Consider the following 18,176-nt stretch of genomic DNA (forward strand, 5'->3'; position numbering starts at 1 on the left):
TCTCATCACAATATAGATTAGCCTACTTTAGGCTACTGTGGGTAATAGAATTAATACAATTGATGTCACAACTTTCCAATGTATCCAATAACAAGAATAGTATAGTTATTTATTACTGGACAGTGCTATTCAAAAGCCATACATCAAACAGTGAACATACTGTTGATGTCATTTTACTGGAAATACAATGGGAAATTGGAGAATGTCAGACAAGTAGTGCTTTCACCAGGCTGGCCACACGCTTGCAGTCAATAACCAATAAGAATCGCTGATGTAAGGACAGCTGACCCTTCTGTCCAATCAACTTACACGTTTTTCCAGCACGTCATGCTAAGGAAGTGTAGACTTGCCGAAGTAGTGGTGTGTGGGCCCTTGCCAGCTATACCTGGCTCTAACGCTTGTAAACTGTAGGAAAACAAAAGTGCATCACAGTCTTCCATATTACATGTAGAAAACTGAAACTTTGACAACCTGCGGTCTGATAATGGGAGCGAACAACAGTACCCGCCGCGTTTCATTTGAGTCAGATGAGAACGAGAATATAACAGTGGTGAAGGGCATACGGGTAAGTGACAGTATTAACAGTAACGTTATACAATACATAGCCTACCTGCTTGGTGTTGAGTAAACCGGTGTGGCATGACTTCCTTAAATGATATAAGTTAATACAACGGGGTATTAGGCTGTATTGGAAATACTAAACTAACTGTTTACAAGCTATGGTAAGTTGTTAATGCAAGCAGACTCCTGGCAGCCTGACTTACATTCACTTTGAAAGCTACACAGAAAGTTGATATAAAAGAGTATACAATGTAACAGTAATAACAGCTGCAGTGCCAATGACATTAAGACACAGTAAACTTTTCAATGTCCTTTTGGGAATGATGACGTTGACGTCACCAGCCTCGTGCTCTGCTGTCACTCAATGTCACTCAATGTTTGAACGAAACTGACTCGGACTGGACAGGCTGTGCTGTGCTCTGATAAGACTTAGTTGGCATGGCTCTGTCCATTATTACTCAGTACGCTAAGTGCGGCTATTGTAATCTTTCAATGAGGTGTGATCCTATTTATGCCAATGCTGTAATGATGGTGTAAACAGATTGAAAACAAAGCTTTGACTTATCCAGTTAAACACAATGTATAGTTTTTCATATTAACTATTTTTGGAAATGGCTGTATTCACTTTCTTGCTGGCAGTTAAATGAGAAGATTGATGCCTCTCACGTATGGAGCTAAAGCCAGGAGATGACTACCTTCGCATTAAGATTGAAAGCAGGGGAAACAGCTAGGCCTGGCTCTGTAAAAAAAAAAAAACAACAAAAAAAACAAAATCAGCCTCGCAGCACCTCTAAAGCTCTCGTTTGTTCAGTCTGTACATAAAGAAAAATGTAAAAGCGACGAGGTGTGGTAATGGTTTTACAGGAAGTTATTTTAACTATTTGTGTATGAGATATAACGACTTGATTATATCAAACTACTTTTATAAATGCATCTCATTATTCCACTGAAACTTTTCTTCCACTCTCCTTTGCAGCTTTCTGAGAATGTCATCAACCGCATGAGGGAACCTGAAGCTCCTCATAAACACCAACATGCACCCTCTCCACCCCCTTCCATGGCGCCTACCCTTGCACCTTCTCTCCTGCGGCCAGTGCCTCCCCTCTTTGACCCGATCACCTCCTTGCCCTCTCCCCCTCCTCTTGTAGAACCTGTTGCACCTCCAGCAGCTCCATCTGCCACAGAGACTGTGGCTGCACCTCCACCAGTTCCTCCTCAACCTCCTACAGAACAGGTAGCAGCACCCACTATAATTGACATGGTGCTTCCATCCTCATCCCCCCCAGCTGCTGCTAATGCTGTCGCAGCTCCTGCTTTTGAACCTGTGGCGGTACCTCCTCCCCCTGCTCCTGCTGCTGTTGAGCCAGTTATTTTGCCTCCATCTCTCCCCCCTGTTGCTCCCATTGCTCCCCAGATCCTTGCTCCCTGCCCTGCCCCAGCGGTGGTGGAAGCAATCACTCCGCTTGCTCCTCCTCCCCTTGCAATTGAAACTTCTCCTCCTCCCATAAATCAATCCCTTGCTTTTTCTCCTCCAGTAATTGAACCCATTGCTCCTTCATCTGTAGCTGAACCCATACCACCTCCTCTTTCTGTCAAGATGGAACCCACCATTGCTCCCCCTATTACTGAATCCCAACCCCTCTCTGCTCCTCCTGTTTTCGAGCCTGTCACCATCCTGCCACCACCCCTGCATCCTTCAGGGGACACTTTGTCCCCGCAGTCTGCTGAGCCATTTGCTGCACCATTTGCTGCACCTCCCCTGCCTGAGTATACTGCTCCTTGTGAACCAGTTGCACCTCCTTCTCAGCCCCCAGTGAAGCCAGAATCCCTTGAGCCAGTAATATTGCCTGAGTCAGTTTTGGTCCCACCACCACCTCCTGCTGCACCAGTCGGTGAGTTTTATTTTAGTATGCTGAAAATCAGTATTTGTAATACATTTCACGAACAAATGATAACATGGAGAAATACATTTAGATTGAGTGCTTTATGACATATGTTGTTCAGTAATTGTATGTGTGTGTGTATATATATATATATATATATATATATCTCTATCTGGTGGTCAAAGGTTTATTAATTAAGGTTAAGAAATAGAGAAGCTTACCGAGATCCGTCTTTGTATATAGAATGGATGATGGAGTAGTTGTGTGAGAATTTACTAAATGCTTTCTGAATTTTTCTTAGCTTTTCAAAATGTTCCACTTATTTCCATTAGTTTGTTTTGTACTGGATTTGTGCACTTGTGATTTTTGACCTAAGAGACAGCTGGACAAACTTGTGTCTTGTTTCTTCTAACAAGAGACAGGAGTGAATGCTCAAAAACAGAAGAAATTAATTGTTCTTGGTAATGGCTCAGTTTATCCTAAAATGCTTCTTCAGTAGAATGGTAAATTAAAAGGCAAAGGTTATGAGGAAATGAGCTGTCCGTGGATTTATTTTTAGTTAAGCTACATCACATTTTGATAGTGTTTATTGTGTGGGTGTTTACTTTGAGCCACCTTAAGCTTTTTGTCTTCTTGCAGATTGTAATTGCTCTTTACTTTTAAAATGCACCTCACAGTAGCCTTGGTCATATTATGATTCATTGCCATTCCCTAACTTTTAATGAAATGATAAATTTTTTTTTTTTTTAATTGTTAATACATTTACGCTGTAATTAGTGCCCCTCCATTCTGCTTCGTCACTGTGGAGTTCACGCTGTCATGATGAGCCTTCTTCTTCCTGCTGTTTGTAAGAGCACTTCAAAATAGTGAGGTTAAACTCAGCAGTAGTTTGTAGTTTTATTTTTTTATTTTAACAATGGATCATATGACAAAGGGGGCGCATGAAATGAAGAAACCACAGAGTTATCACCTGACTCTGCAGCTCCTGTCAGCTTTACAGTGCTTTATAGCATCCTTCAGCTCTCTCACCACTCTCATCAGTGTTGTTTTTGGGTCAACAGGCAGCTTTTTTTCAACAAAAAACCCACTGCATGCCACCTGTTCAGCACCATATGGCCAACAGACAAAATCTGTAACTAGCTGGTGAACATAGTGGAGCATTTAGCCACTTAAGAGCCAGAGTATTTTCTCAGCATCAGTTGGAGACCAGAAATAGCCTAGAAATCTAGATGCACCCTATTGGCAGCAAATATAATTTGCAGCCAGGGCAACATCTTGACATGGGTCTGGCTTGTCAGGCTAGACCAAAAACTGACCTAAAAGGAGATTGAATATCGGACTACCATTAACCAGGTGACCAGCTATACTAATATAATATTTGCTAATTTTGCTCTGTGTCTTCTGGATGTGTAGACTGTTAACTAACACATTTACCGTATCAACTTTATCACGTGATAATTTGTCAGGGTTGTTTTAAACTTATTGAAGTAAAGAAAGTAGTGATTAGGAACAGAAACTTAAAATAAATATTGTTTTGGTGAAGCTTTTTTGAAAGGTTAAGTCCTATTATGAGGAGAATCTCTATAATCCTTTATTGAAAAGTGCAAAAGTACTTATAAACTGAGTTTAATTACATATTTCTTGTCATATGACACCCCTGTCACTATTGATAATATGGTTCAAAGCTTGTGTTTGTAAGGCTCAAACACAGACAAACTCACTATATCTTCTCATTTCTCTCTCTCTCTCTCTCTATCTCTCTCTCTCTCTCTCTCTCTCTCAAAGTGAAGTTTTTAGTCCTATTGTCTCGTTAGTGTGGGCGCACATCCCTTATCTCTTGACATATCGGGCAGAGGACATCTGAATGTTACCTGTTCATTACACTGTACAGAATGGGGCGTGGGTGCTGGTTCTTCAGAAGGTGGTATCCAGGGTGTGGGCAGGCCTCCCCATCCTTGACTGTGCTCAATCAGTAAGGTAATTAAAAAAGGCCAACTTATGCCACGCCACACTGACTCCAGTGATTAAAACGACACCTCCGCAGTTTCACACAACAAACCACCAGGCCTCATTAGGGGAAGGAGGTGGTTGTTGTGTGTGTGTGTATGTGTAGGGCCTCTTTTGAGATATGACACTGAATTTTGTGTGAACCATCTGCCGTTTTGTTTGAGCACATTAGTAACAGAATCTGGACAATTAATAGAATTTATTCCTGTATATTCCACAAAAAAACTTCTTTGTCAGTCTGTTTTTCACAGCAGAGTTAATTTTTTCTCCATGTTGAATAAAGTTATTCCTTCCATTGTTTGCACTAATTAGTTTTCAGATTAAAAGATAAATACAACAGTATCTGACTTCATTTTGTGACAGGTGTGGAGTGTGTTGAGTGTTCATGTAAGATTACACATCTACTAATGTAGTTCCTCTTCTTTAAGTGCTTAGTTATGGATGCATGTCCTACCTTTTCTGTTGGAGGACATGGAGTTGTCTTTCCATTTCCATTTTTACTCTTTTTAGTAAAGAAACACTGATGGGAATTTTGAGTAGAGCCAAAGATGTGCTGATTACAACACAGTCAAGGTTGAACCTCCTACACCTTCTCCAATGTGTTATAAATATTCATATGCCAGAGCCCACACACTGCGCTGGACTAATAGCCTGCCTAAAGATGTCTCCCAGGTGCAGCAGAGAGAATGGGGAAATGAGACGTGTGTGTGTGTGTGTGTGTGTGTGTGTGTGTGTGTGTGTGTGTGTGTGTGTGTGTGTGTGTGTGTGTGTGTGTGTGTGTGTGTGTGTGTGTGTGTGTGTGTGTGTGTGTGTGAGAGACTTGTGAAATACAAAAACCCTCCTTTTGAAACTGACTTTTCATGTTATCTTGTGAAATAGTGAAATGATCGGTTAGGTCCTTTTTCATAACACGAGATTGAATTAACAGGAAGGAGTGTGAATAAAAGAGAAAATCAGAAATGGCACTTGCCTGTCAGGGCTGGATGCTTGCTCTTGGTGCTTTTTTTTTTCCTTTCCTATGTGAACATAGTGAAAGGTGTGCAGTGACTCGACTAAGCGCGAGCTAGAAACGTGAGAAAGTGGTAATGTTACAGATTATGCCCTCCACTCGGGTCCTGGGGTTAATGAAACTTCTGATGAGAAACGCAATTTGCCTTCGTCTATTATCTCCACTGCCAATAGCCTGTGCTCCACCGCCTCTCCTCCTCTATGGGTTTTTCCACAGGGTTTAGTGATTGGTGGAAAAGGAAAGGAGGGGGACTTGTCTAAAAAGATTATGAGTTTTTAATCTTTTTAACATTTACATGTCCTACTCAGGATTGACACTGGCTCTGTCGATCTGGAATTGTCTCTGACCCTAACCAGCCTCCCTCAAGGACCCCAGACAGTGTTTATCATATCAGGACCTGTTCTCTGACTGACCCTGCGGGCCTGCTAGCTATCTGAAGCCTCTCTCTGCAGGGCTGGAGAGGATGTGGTGATAAATGAGGAGTTGCTTAGGCTTGTCTGAACTTAGAGGACATTTAGAATTTTACTTTTCATAGTGCATAGCTAAAGGGTATATATCTTCAATGTAAGTGTAAGATACTAAAGGGCAGTTGATACAGAAATGGCAGTCTTTCCTGATGGAAAATGTTCATATGGCAGGAATTAACCTCTGATTTAAAAGGCCACTTGAGTTTGGTGTCCAGTACACAGTGTATTCATCTACTCTACATATATTTTGAGGGAATAGTAAGTGATTGTGGGGGGTTTCATCAAAGAGATTCTGCACTGTTGTATAGTTGGTAGTTTTTAGCTACTCATACGCACAAGTTTCATCATGCTAAGAGGCAGCATTAGCTTGTGTTTCAGTACAGCCTTGTTGTGAGTTGGAAGAGATGCTTAAAAAAAGGTTGCAATATTGACAAAATGACTGGCCACATGACAGATGTAAGTCCAATATTCACTCTCATTTGGCTCTGGTTTGTATTTCAATAACTTTATAAGGGAAAAATCTGGCACTTGGACTGTTAAATGCTTCGCTATATTTAACTACTAGCTCCTAACTTTGCCTGTCTTAGCCATATAGGTTATCTACAAATGCCAAGTCAAAGGTGACTGAATATGTTGTCTCCTTTGTTGACTTTGTCACAATATTATGATGATCTAGATGTCTAGATATACAGTATAATATGATATACAGTACATTGCTGCATCTCTAGTCTCCAGCAAACAGTTCTCTCGCATGTAGTTAAAGTACACATTTCTGGACGTTTAACTGCCACAACATTATTTTTGTAGACCGAAGACAAAGCATATCATCTGATGATTTCACATTTACCTTTATATGAAATGGCATTATTACTTGTTACTTGACAGATATCCATATGGGTCTACAGGTTGTCTTACTGTCGTAGTTCTTAACAGATTTGTAATTAGACTCCTCTGCAGTGGGACCAATGTTGCTTCTGAGGGCTGTCAGACATGATGGATATTGTTTTCCCACACTCTGGACAGTTAGGTGACAGGAGTCTCTGTCTTTGAGGATACACTATGCAGCAAAAAGTTGTCAACTGTCAATCACCGCCTCTGTTTGCAATCGTGTTTTTTCTGAAGCCCTGTCATGCTAAGCCTCCCTCTACCTGCTGCTTATTCATTCTCTTCACTGAACCAAACAGTTGTCACGCTGTGAGTCTGTGTTATGTGTTGTTTGCTGCAGAGAAGAAAAGGCTGTAGACTTTGGGAATCAGAGAAAGGATTAAGTTAACTGTATTCTGAGAGCAAATTGTGAACAGTGTGGGTGCGACTAAGCTGCTGAAGGATGCAAGAAGACTAAAATGAGAGAAGGTGGAGGGAGAAATGCTTGTTAATGAGCTGAGATTTTATGTATCCATGACGCCAGTGGCAGTAACTGGAGCCATCTCTTGCTAACTACCCAGCAGTTCCCCAGTATCACTAATTTATTTTTACCTTAAACCACGGAAGAAATTAAAATCTTAAAGCTATTTCATTTAACTTTTAAGTTTTGAAAGATTAGATAATAAGAACATTCAGACCAACAACTAGTTTAGAGTTTCAAACGTTTGTGTTCCTGAAATGTTTGACAGTTTATTTGGAATGGATGTATTTAATTAGTTACATTATAAGTGGATCTTTATTTTAGTCTTCACTGAGCAGAATGCATCAACGGCACTTTACAAGCACCAGTCAAGAAAATTCAATCCCCTAAAATTAAACTCTTTTTTTTTTTTTTTTGCTTCCACCACTGCCAGAGGAAATATCAATTTGAAGCCAAGAATTGTAGACCTAATTGTTTTGTTCTTTTTTAGGATAGGTCTGTAGTGTGTCATTCTGTCCACAAGGTATTTTAAAAGCCTTTTAAAAAGATTTCCAAGACAAATGGTGAACAGGCTTTGGGCCATGTAATATTTAAAACATTTAATTAGATTCTTGATCTGGATTTGTAGACAATTTTCATTTCTAATCAAAACAATAAAACTAAAGTAGATGGACCTGATTCCAAATCCTAAGTGTACCTAATAAAAAAAGTTAAAGCTTAAGTGCGTAACTTTTTGATATTAATGAACGTCCCTTACATTCAAGCCATTGCCAAATGAGTTGCTACAAAGCTAATTAGAGACTAAAGACCATCAGCTCCTCACAACTCTCTCTGTATTTCTCAGTATGGCTATGTTCAGAAGATTGTGTTGTCCGGTGACATGTGGATGCGCCAAATGTGTTGTTGTCATTACTTATAATTCCTCATGGGGGACACCGAAACTTCATATTAAAATTGCCTAGAATTTTTTTTGTCAGTTGCACCAAGTTGAAAAATTAATATTTATTTGTTTGTCTTTCTACTAGGGCTGTCAAAATTAATGCAATAATAACGAGTTAACGTAAATTCCTTTTAACCAATCTTTTTTTTTTTTATGTTCAATTAACGCATTCACATTCTGTCATTTGGGCCTCGGGCCGGGCCACTCCTTAGCACGCCAAGTGGAAGACGGCGACTGCCATGGATGTAGTGTACGCTCTGAAGACGCAGGGCCGCATCCCAAATCACAAATAAAAGGCCACACACTTTATCTAATAGAGAAAAGTCTTACCACCAAAGTACATTGAGTCTCAAATACCACAAAAATATCCCTTTTTAAAGTACATTTAGAACAGATTAAAAAAAATTGTGATTAATTTGTGAATAATCGTGAGTTTGGACAATAATGCGATTAATCATGATTAAATACTTTTATTTATTGACAAAGCTTTCCAGTTGTGATACTAAAATCAAAGAACATGATTGAGATGTGAAGCAATACCGATTGTGGGACTTTAACAGGGGCAGATGAAAACACCAAAGCTTGGCTCCACACCAAGCACCACACTTCTGTAAAATCACAAAATAGGCACTGTAAGTATACATTAGTGTAAAGCAATTTTGCTTTAGGAATTGGTGTTCTTTTGCCTTTGTCTGTTTTTAACAGTATTGTAGCTGCAGCACCAAGATGATATGAAATAATTGGCATTGTGCATTTTAGGTCTTATTGTTGATCTGATTTAGCTTGAGTTAGGGTTTTGTGTGTGTCCACTGGCCTGCTGTTACCACATGTTACCAGGTAGTAATATACTCTGACAATAGGGATTATCCTATTTAACTAATGCATTGGGAGAGTAATCTTGACACACTCAGACACTCCCCCCGTCACAGCAGTGTCGCAGCACACCGCATGGCACTTCTGTCTTCAGAGCACGTTTTGGCCTGGTCACGGGCTGGCATCTTTACTTTCATGCTTAATTACCTGCCAAGATAGACCGCTGGGGACATGGAATCATACGTGTTATGATGTCCCTGACATGAATATATGGAGATATAGTGGCGCGGTGCTGTGATTTGAGGTTGCGTGTGCTACTTTTTCTGTCTGTTTAGGCAATATATGCATGTTTCTGTGGATTTGTGATGTTACACTTTAATATCTAAGGGCCTTACTCTGACACACACACCTATTAACTTCTGTTGATGGAGTACAGCTCTATGTAAATTTAGTTATGATACAGTGTATAGGCTAAACGCAATGTAAATATGTTACTGTAATATGTTTTTTTTCTTTTCTTCTTGCTTTTACAAGCCCTTAGGTTGTTTTTTTATCCCACCTGTGCATTTTATTTATGCTATTGTATGTTTCTTCTTTTTTATTTTATTTTATTTTATTTTATATGCAAAAATAAAGAAAGAAAGAAGGAAAGATTCATTGTTTGGTCTATAAAACATCAGAAATCAATGAAAAAACAGTCCAAAATTACTTAATACAAAGAATAGCAGCAAATTCCCTAAATGACTAGACCTGACCTAAAATGGACATTTTTACTTTAAGAAAGACTCAAACAATTAACTAGGGCTGTCCTCGACTAAAGAAATTCTTAGTCGACTAACACTTATATGATTTTGTCAATTAATCGATTAGTTGATGTAATCGACAGAGCTGTGCTCTTTGAGAGGTGATTAAGACTAGAAAAGCACAATATAAATGTAGTTAATTAACCATCTGTAAAACTGAGTTTCTCCACACAATTAATCCTGCAAAAGCACCACTTTAAATCTTGTGTTTACCAGAAATGTGCTCATAAGTTTCTTGGAAATGAGTAATTAAGCATGAATAAGCATAAAAAATGCGTCATCAACTAAAGAAATCTTAGTCGACTAAGACCAAAACGACCGATTAGTCGACTAATCGACTAAGAGGTGGCAGCCCTACAATTAACTGTTTTAAAATTAGTCTCAGATCATTTTTATTTTAAATAAGTGATTAATCCACTAATCGTTGCAGCTCCAGTAACAACCCAGACCAATCGGCTCAAGCAAAACATAGACTTCTTAATGAATCATTATAATTAAATTGTTCATTTTGAACAACACATTTTGTGATTAATGCAGATTTCCAACACCTGTTGATGTTATTGTTTTTTACTTTTTAGACATTATGACTCTATTCAGTGTCCCAACAAGCACAATATGCCTGTTAGCAAACAACAGCTGTTTACTTAAAAAGCTCTCTAACTTTCTGTCTCCCTTCTCTTTTTGTCCCCAGTTGATGAAGAGGCCCTGAGGAGGAAGATCACTGATGAGCTGTATAAAGGCTTGGAGCAAGATAGGGCCAAGGCAGAGCAAGAGCTGCAAGCCTGGTTAGACACATGCACACACACACATAAATGTTTTTTGTTTTAAAACTTTTGGTGTTGCGAGGCATTTTTTTGTTTTTATTTCAGAAGTAAATTGATTGCTCTAATTAGTTTTTTTGGAGTTGAAATTAAGATTTCTTGGCTTACTGAAAGTCAGACTCTCTGGTGTTCCTTGTGGGGTGTGTGTTTCTCTCCCCTTCTCTTCTCCCTTCTCCCTTTTCCTTTCTCCCCTACCTTCCTTCTTCGGATCATGATAGATTGAATCAGGGTACTGCACATAGTGTCAATTCCTGTTCCGGGATTTCATTAGAAACCAAAGACATTTTCCGATGTGACCATTTTCCGCTTTCATTAATAGTCAAAAAGGTCAACACCAGTCTTTTCGATCCCCACTGTGTTTCCAATCTACCTCTCTTCCGAAGCACATCAGCACTTCTTTCTCCCTCTATCTCTGCTTCTTCTCTTCTTCTCTGGTTTGCTCTGGATCAATTAATCATGCCTGAGAAAGGATGGCGCTATCCTGAGGTAATTTCCTGGGTGTTGAGTGGGTGATCCATTAGCCCTGCCTGATGAAGAAACACACTGTTCATGTAAGGAGCACATTTCTCCTTTCCTCTTTTCCTCTCCTCTCTTGTTTTTGACCTTAAAGAAGCAGGTGAACATGCCATAATGTCTGATAATCGCATTGGGCTGCCTCTTTAATAGGCTAGGATGATCTCCAGCAGACCCTGGTGAATGAACAACTGTGATTAGCCACTAAACAAACTCTTGTACTGTATGGGGTAAAAATACAACCTTTCTGTGTCCAGGAGGTAGTGTTAGCCTAGCGTTTTTGAGGCTGATTCAAGAGAGAAATAAACGGGTGGTTTTGAGAAATAATTTGTCTATTGATTTTTTTTCTGGTTATTTTTTATTTTTATTTTTTTGATGTAGCTGCTTCCAGCAGCTTACTTATTGATGTCTATTCAGAGCAGTAAGTGCCTCAAAATTATGCCCTCCCTGCAATTATTTGAAATTGTGTTGGCTCTCAAGCCCTCAATTTTTGTTTGTGCTTGGCATGGGCTGCATTTTCACTTCAGAAGACTAAACTCAACATAAAATGGTGAATAAGCACTCATCAGTTAGCCAGCACTTGTGTATATGAATGTTTTTATGTGTAGATGCATATTAATATCAGTTTTTAATGTGGCCTTGTGCTGTTTTTCTTTTTTGCTCATTTCATCACATTATTTTTGATCTGTTTGTGTGAGTGTGTATTTGTGCATGTGTGTCTTTTTTCCTAGCTAATAGTTTGGCAGGCAGTAATACATAAGACAGCTATCAAAATGCATTCTAGGATTTAAGGACCGCTTAAAAGGTGCAGCTCACTGGTGGGTTTTGTCCAGAATCAATACATATTATAAAATAAATCAAAATGTATTGATGATGAATAGAAAACACTGAAACATTTACTTAAAGCTTTATTTAAGTGGCGAGAACTGACGTAAACAGTTTGTTCAGATTGTGTGGAGACTAGCCTGCATCTGATCACAATTCGTGCCTTCAGGGTGGGGCTTAGCTCGACACATTCTACTCTGGTTAAAACATAGGCACATAATGCTTCAGAATGTAATCCGATTATAAAATCGGCGTTGGAAAGGCAAGTGTTACTTTTTCTGGCTTGGCAGAACAGACAACTGCCCAGATTTTCACCATCCCCCTATTCTCTTGAAGCACTTAAAACGCGAGCCGATACGCAGCTTGTGTAGACAGCTACATTTTTTAAAATAGAAGCACATCTGTTTTGTCGGATACTCGTGAGACTGACGACGTGCCTGAAACGCCTCCTGTGTAGACACGCCGTTACAACTGCTTGGTTCGTACTTTATTATATTAGTGAATTAATTGAGTATTAGTGATTTATTATATCAGTGAAGTAAGCTACATGGACGCTGGAAGATATAGGCTTAGGCACTTTATCACCCTATTAAAATTTCTAAATCCCTGTCAATATGAGCTGAGTCAGGGTCAGCCCTATACATTTGTATTTTTAAGCTGTACATAAGCACGACACAGAGACTAAACATAAAACTTTCTGCTCACGCTAACACACCACCATCCTTTAGGACTGAAAATGTCTTCCACGTCTTTCTTTATGCCACCACAGTTGAACTTTGCGATTAATTTGTAGTTATTGCAGATAAAAGTGACTGTTGCTCACTTGTAATTGAAATAGATGAGAGAAACACAGTGCCTTGTCATCTGGGCTGTCAACAATAATTAAATTGCAGTGGTATTTCACCTTCCCACAGTACAGGCAGTAATTACTGTGAGTTTTCAGTTGTTGAAGGAAAGCAAGGCACAGTGATTGTGGTCTTTGCTGTGTTGGGAGACTTGGCAAGGAAACTGGATGGCTGTCGTAAGATTGAAGTAAAAGGTAAAATATTTTTGTGTGTGTAAGCGTATCAAAGCTCAGCTAACAAGACTGCACAGTGCCTTACTAGTTCTAGAACCCTGCAGTGAACCTGCTGCACAGCTTGAACAGAAGGAAATGGAAGATGAACTTGGGAAAAGACACACACCTACAAACACTTGAAATACATGAGGCCAAAATCTCAAGGTCATGTTCAACCCCAAAAGCATAAATAATTCATTTATTGCATGCTATTTCACAATAGAATGGGAGGTAACTGCCAAAGTAGGGTTAAAAATGTCTTGTTAAAAGACATTAGACCTCCGTAAGGCACACGAACACATTAAATTTGCCTTTGTGTAAAATCTAATTATTTCCACACTCAGTATAATTCATCCATTCTATCCTATGTAATATTGTTGTGTAGGGTACACAGAACAAGTGAATTGTGAGCAACAGTGGTGTTTAGATTTTGGCAGTATTTCTTTTGTTTGGCTTCAGGACCATAAATTAACTCCAGAGATCTGGCTTTGCATGTTTTGCTCTGGTAGGAGTGAAGTAAAAGCTCTGTGAGGAGTTCATTTGGGTACAGCTTAAACTCATTTGTAGCAAGGAGCGGCTGCAGGGAGCAGATTTGCCTCTGCCTCTGCCTCTGTGAGGCATCAGAGCAGAACGACTCAGAGAAAAGGATGAGAGAGAAGGAGGAATGAGGGGGTGAGAACTCTTACACCATCCTGTCTCTTCTCCCTCAACCTAACTCATCCTGTGTCACTACTCGATCCAGTTCTTCCTCTCTGGGTTATTCTCTCAGGATTTCCTTCACCTTTCCTTCCCTGTCTTGTCTTTTTATTCCTCCCTTATCCTCCCTTCCTTTCTATTTCTCCATATTTCCTGTATATCTCCAGCCATCTCAACCTTTGTCTGTTTCTCAATCACTCAGTCAATTCTCATTCCATTTTCTTCCTTCTTTTTTATGTCTTCTTTCTACCTCCCAGTCTCTCTCTCTCAATATCTCCTCCTGTGCATGGAATGCATGTTTTTGAGTGTCCAACTCTAACGCTTAAAGGTTAGTTGTTGTTGTTGTGAAATGTCTGCCCATTATTTCAGCATAAAGTCAAGCAGCTTGTGTTGGCAATATAATTGTGTGTCAGACTTTTGAGTGAGAACACTGACCTTTTCCCAGAGCCTCTGTCTTCCCATTAACTAGCCAGCCTGTTAAATTCCTTATTTCCCCCAGCTCAGATGCAGACAGATAGTCCAGCCTTTTCACATTGTGTTTACTTTTATATTTTATTTTTGTTTACACATAAATACATACAGTGACATACATACACAAACCTCCAACTCATTTGAACAGAGTAAAAAAGTTGGGAGGTTATTAAAAAAATAAAAAGTTTCTGAATCCAACATGCCTGGGTTCAGATCTTTGAATCTGCCCACCCAACCGAGTCAACTCAAGTTGACAATTCTGTCTGATATCAAGCAAGAATCCAACCTGATTAAGCCAGGATTGTGTCTGGGGAGTTGTGATTCTTCCTTTAAATTGTGTCTGAATCAGCAACATTGCTAGCATTCTCTGACTGCACTTGCATTTACTATTTCTTCATGGTATTCTTACTGTAACTACTGCAAAAGCATAACTTTAGCAACTTTACACACTCTGACCCAGATTCATAGTAATAATGAAATGTGATAATCATAATAACACTATTGTTATGAGTATACATAATGTTAATCATACTAATATTCTTTATTCACATAGCACTTTTCAAAAACAAGTGTACAGGCATAAAACCAGAAAACATACAGTACAATTACAAAGGACCTAGCAGCTACTGTGAATCCAACCATTCCAAGCAATCACCTAGAAATACTAGGGGTGGGTATCACCAGAGGCCCCACGATACGATACTATCACGAAACTTATCTCATGGCACGATATTATTGTGATTTTAAACGTATTGCAATATTCTGTGATATATTGCAATTATTACCTTTTTTCCAACTTCAAATTATGTCCCCAAAGTAAAACTTTGTATATTTCATGCTGACGGTCACCCCTGCTGACCTCAACAAAAAACTCAACTGCACCATTTAGTGGACTGAAAAAACAATTTTATTATTCTAGTACCAAAAGTTAAATTCTCATGTGCAATTTATATAATAAAAGATTGATACTTGGCGTCTGAGTATCAATCAGTATTGCCACGGAAAATATTGCGATACTATACTGTATCGTTTTTTTCCCGCACCCCTAAGAAATACTCTAGTAACCATAGAAAACATCATAGTGATCAGCAAGTGATCCCCTAATAATGCCCCACTAACCATCTGATAATCCCTAGCAACCACCTACTGCCCATCTAGTACCACCTTAACAACCGTGCAAAACATACAACCACCTATCAATACCATAGTAACCATATAGAATACAATATATACTAAATTTCTGTTTTTAATATATATATATATATATATATATATATTTAAATTACAGCTGTACCTGCACATACATGCAACACTCAAGACCCCAGGCTTCATTTCACGCCTTGTGCTGCTTTTCTTTCTTGATATATCTGTATATGTGCGTGATGTGACCATCTTAGAGTTTCACTACCTGCATGAATAGTTTTAATTCCCAACAAAGCAATTTCTTCCAATGGATAGTTCTTGCCTTTCGTAAACCTAGTCATATTGTTATAAGAGTGCTCCCATCCCCAGTGTATAAGGCCATTTTAAGTGTAAGAATAGCAGTTATTGAATTGTAAATACACTGTTTTGAAAAAAGGTTATCAGCTTTTTCAGTACTGTAGACTGCTGCAGACCTATTCAGTAGAACAGTAATGGTTATTGACTCTGTACAATTTCCTGGCAAATCTGCTGTCTGTGGTTAGTCTATTACTCGAGTTGGTCTTATACAGAACAGATGGAATCAGTCAAAGGGAGTTCAATACAAACGTAAAGTTATTTCTAATATTATGTCAGTGCGTACTTGTTTGTGGCACTAAGAACCCTGCTATAGTTATCTCTTCATAGCACAATTTTTTTTTTTTTACTTTTGCGGAGTGAGGGCTCTTCTAAATTAATCGTCTCGCTGCACTGTCCGTTGTTTCCCATACACTTAACTAGGGTTGGGTACCGAACTCTGTACTTTTAATGGTACCGACCGGATTACTTCGGTACTACCGAGTAACGATTCACGTTAAATCTAGCGGTGTCAAATTTTGGTACCTGAGAGCGTGTAAGTGTAGAGCTTCGGTGCAGATAGAGCGAGACTACGTCGCCTCTGCAGCTTGTTCAAGTCACAGTGAGAAACGGCAATGCCTATAAAGCAGTCACAATTGTGGTTACACTTTTCAAAACTCCACTAGGACAGCGTTCGCTGCAATACAATATAATGTCGACCCGAAAGCGGTCACGTTTACACTTCCTCTGAGACAGGCACAACAGCATTTTCTATGCCCTGGTGACAGACTGACAGGCTGGAGGTTGTAGGGCAAGGCAAGGCAACTTTATTCCTATAGCACATTTTAGGAACAAGGCAATTTAAAGTGCTTTACATAAAACATTAAATAGCAATTAAAACAATTAAAAACAGTCATGAACAAGATGGTAAACAAAAACAGGCTAAAATAGAATAAGACACAAATCCAAGAATCAAAGTTACAAAAAAAAACAAATCATTTTTTGATTATTTGATTTAATAGGTTGTAGGGATGGGTTTAGGAGGGGACAGGGAGGGGATTTATTTTGTCTAGTGTATAAAATTTCAAAATAAATAAAAGGTTGAAATTGAGATGTTTGGACTTATGTTTTTTCACTGAAATAAATGTTTTTGTTATTACACAGAGAGTAAATTACCAAAAAAAGGTACCGTTGGGTACAGCCACCGGATTTTAGGTACCGGTTAAAAAATGTGAATGGTACCCAGCCCTAATTATAACTCTTCCTAGCATTTCATAGCACCCACAGTCATGTGTTTATGTGTGAGCACAGCACATGTGTGTCAGGGAGAGTGCTAAGCTCCATGAAATATTCATAAGCAGCATTCAGCGACATTATTCCTAACATCAATATTACATTGGGCCTTTAAATGCCTTTGTTTCAAGGCACTTGGGTCGCATCTGCACTGTTCTGCAGGTCTGTCAGAATCCATCCTGCCAGGCAGACTGTATTAAGACACCTCTTGTGTTGATGACAGGTAGACAACAGGACACATTAATGGGTGAAGAGCTGAGGGGAGAGAGCAAAGGTAAAGAGGGGAAAGGTAGACAAGACGTGAATTTGTAATTTATTTTGTTGTGATATTTATTCAAGAGTAATGATATTTGAACTTATTTTCTGCGGAGTGGTAGGTGATGACGGCTTCATGTCTTTAAACTGGCTGTTGCAGTTTTCACCGGCCATCATTTTGACCGCATTTACCTTTGTTATTGGACAGTGTATATATGCCACACACACACACACACACACACACATACACACTCGTAAAGCTTGCCCTGACTGTATTCACTTCACTTTAAGTTGCAGTATCTCAGCTACTCAACCCATGAATTTTTCATATAAACTGCTACAGATCTAATCTCTGTCAGTTTTAAAAAATAGTGTCCTAAAATAACTGAAATATTCTAAAGTATTTCTGTTCAGGGTCATCTCCTGAAAATAGTTACTTTACTGGAAAGACCCACACAGCCTGACCCACTTGACACCTCACTGGTTCTGTCTTTCCATCTTTCTGTTTTCAAGGCTCGATCCACTTAGCCATCAAAACACAGGTTACTGGGCCAAGATTATCCTCGTTCTCTATCCAGTACCGGATCAAACATCATCCACTTGTCCTCCGAAAACATTATTTTTTTTATTTTCATTCCCCTTCATAGGTGCTGTCTTTTTCCTCCTCTGTCTGACTCCATTTCCACCAAAAAAGCCCCCCTTTATTACCCAGTGCCAATCTTCTACAGTCGAATGAAAAATGCATCCAATATACCAGGGACAGGGCAATAATGACTGGAAAGCAATAGAGGTGAAGCAGACAGATAGCATCCAGCTAGTGATAGCAGTCTTTGCTGGGGTTAGCACTTGTAAGGAAGTCAGTCAAGGGACTTTTTTTGCAAGGCTGTCTATTTTCTTGGCCCCCTTTCTTTCACTTGTCCAGGTTGTACCTTTTAGGTCAC

The 18,176-nt window shown here is 39.2% G+C and overlaps 1 protein-coding gene across 5 annotated transcripts in view; it reads left to right on the forward strand.

Annotated features, from left to right (window-relative positions):
* Positions 1-304: 304 nt before the first annotated feature.
* The window catches only part of chchd3a (coiled-coil-helix-coiled-coil-helix domain containing 3a), a 68,781-nt gene continuing 50,909 nt past the window's right edge, over positions 305-18,176 (forward strand). For 4 of the 5 annotated variants that reach the window (XM_035996042.1, XM_035996044.1, XM_035996043.1 and 1 more), the window contains exons 1-3: positions 305-565; positions 1,538-2,453; positions 10,520-10,613. In XM_035996042.1, coding sequence (XP_035851935.1) covers positions 485-565; positions 1,538-2,453; positions 10,520-10,613 — 1,091 coding nt within the window. In that variant the 5' untranslated portion in view covers positions 305-484. The remainder of the gene's footprint in view (positions 566-1,537; positions 2,454-10,519; positions 10,614-18,176) is intronic. The other variant, XM_035996046.1, reaches the window with a different exon arrangement.

Source organism: Sander lucioperca, chromosome 20, assembly GCF_008315115.2.
Source record: "Sander lucioperca isolate FBNREF2018 chromosome 20, SLUC_FBN_1.2, whole genome shotgun sequence".
NCBI classification, from domain to species: domain Eukaryota; kingdom Metazoa; phylum Chordata; class Actinopteri; order Perciformes; family Percidae; genus Sander; species Sander lucioperca.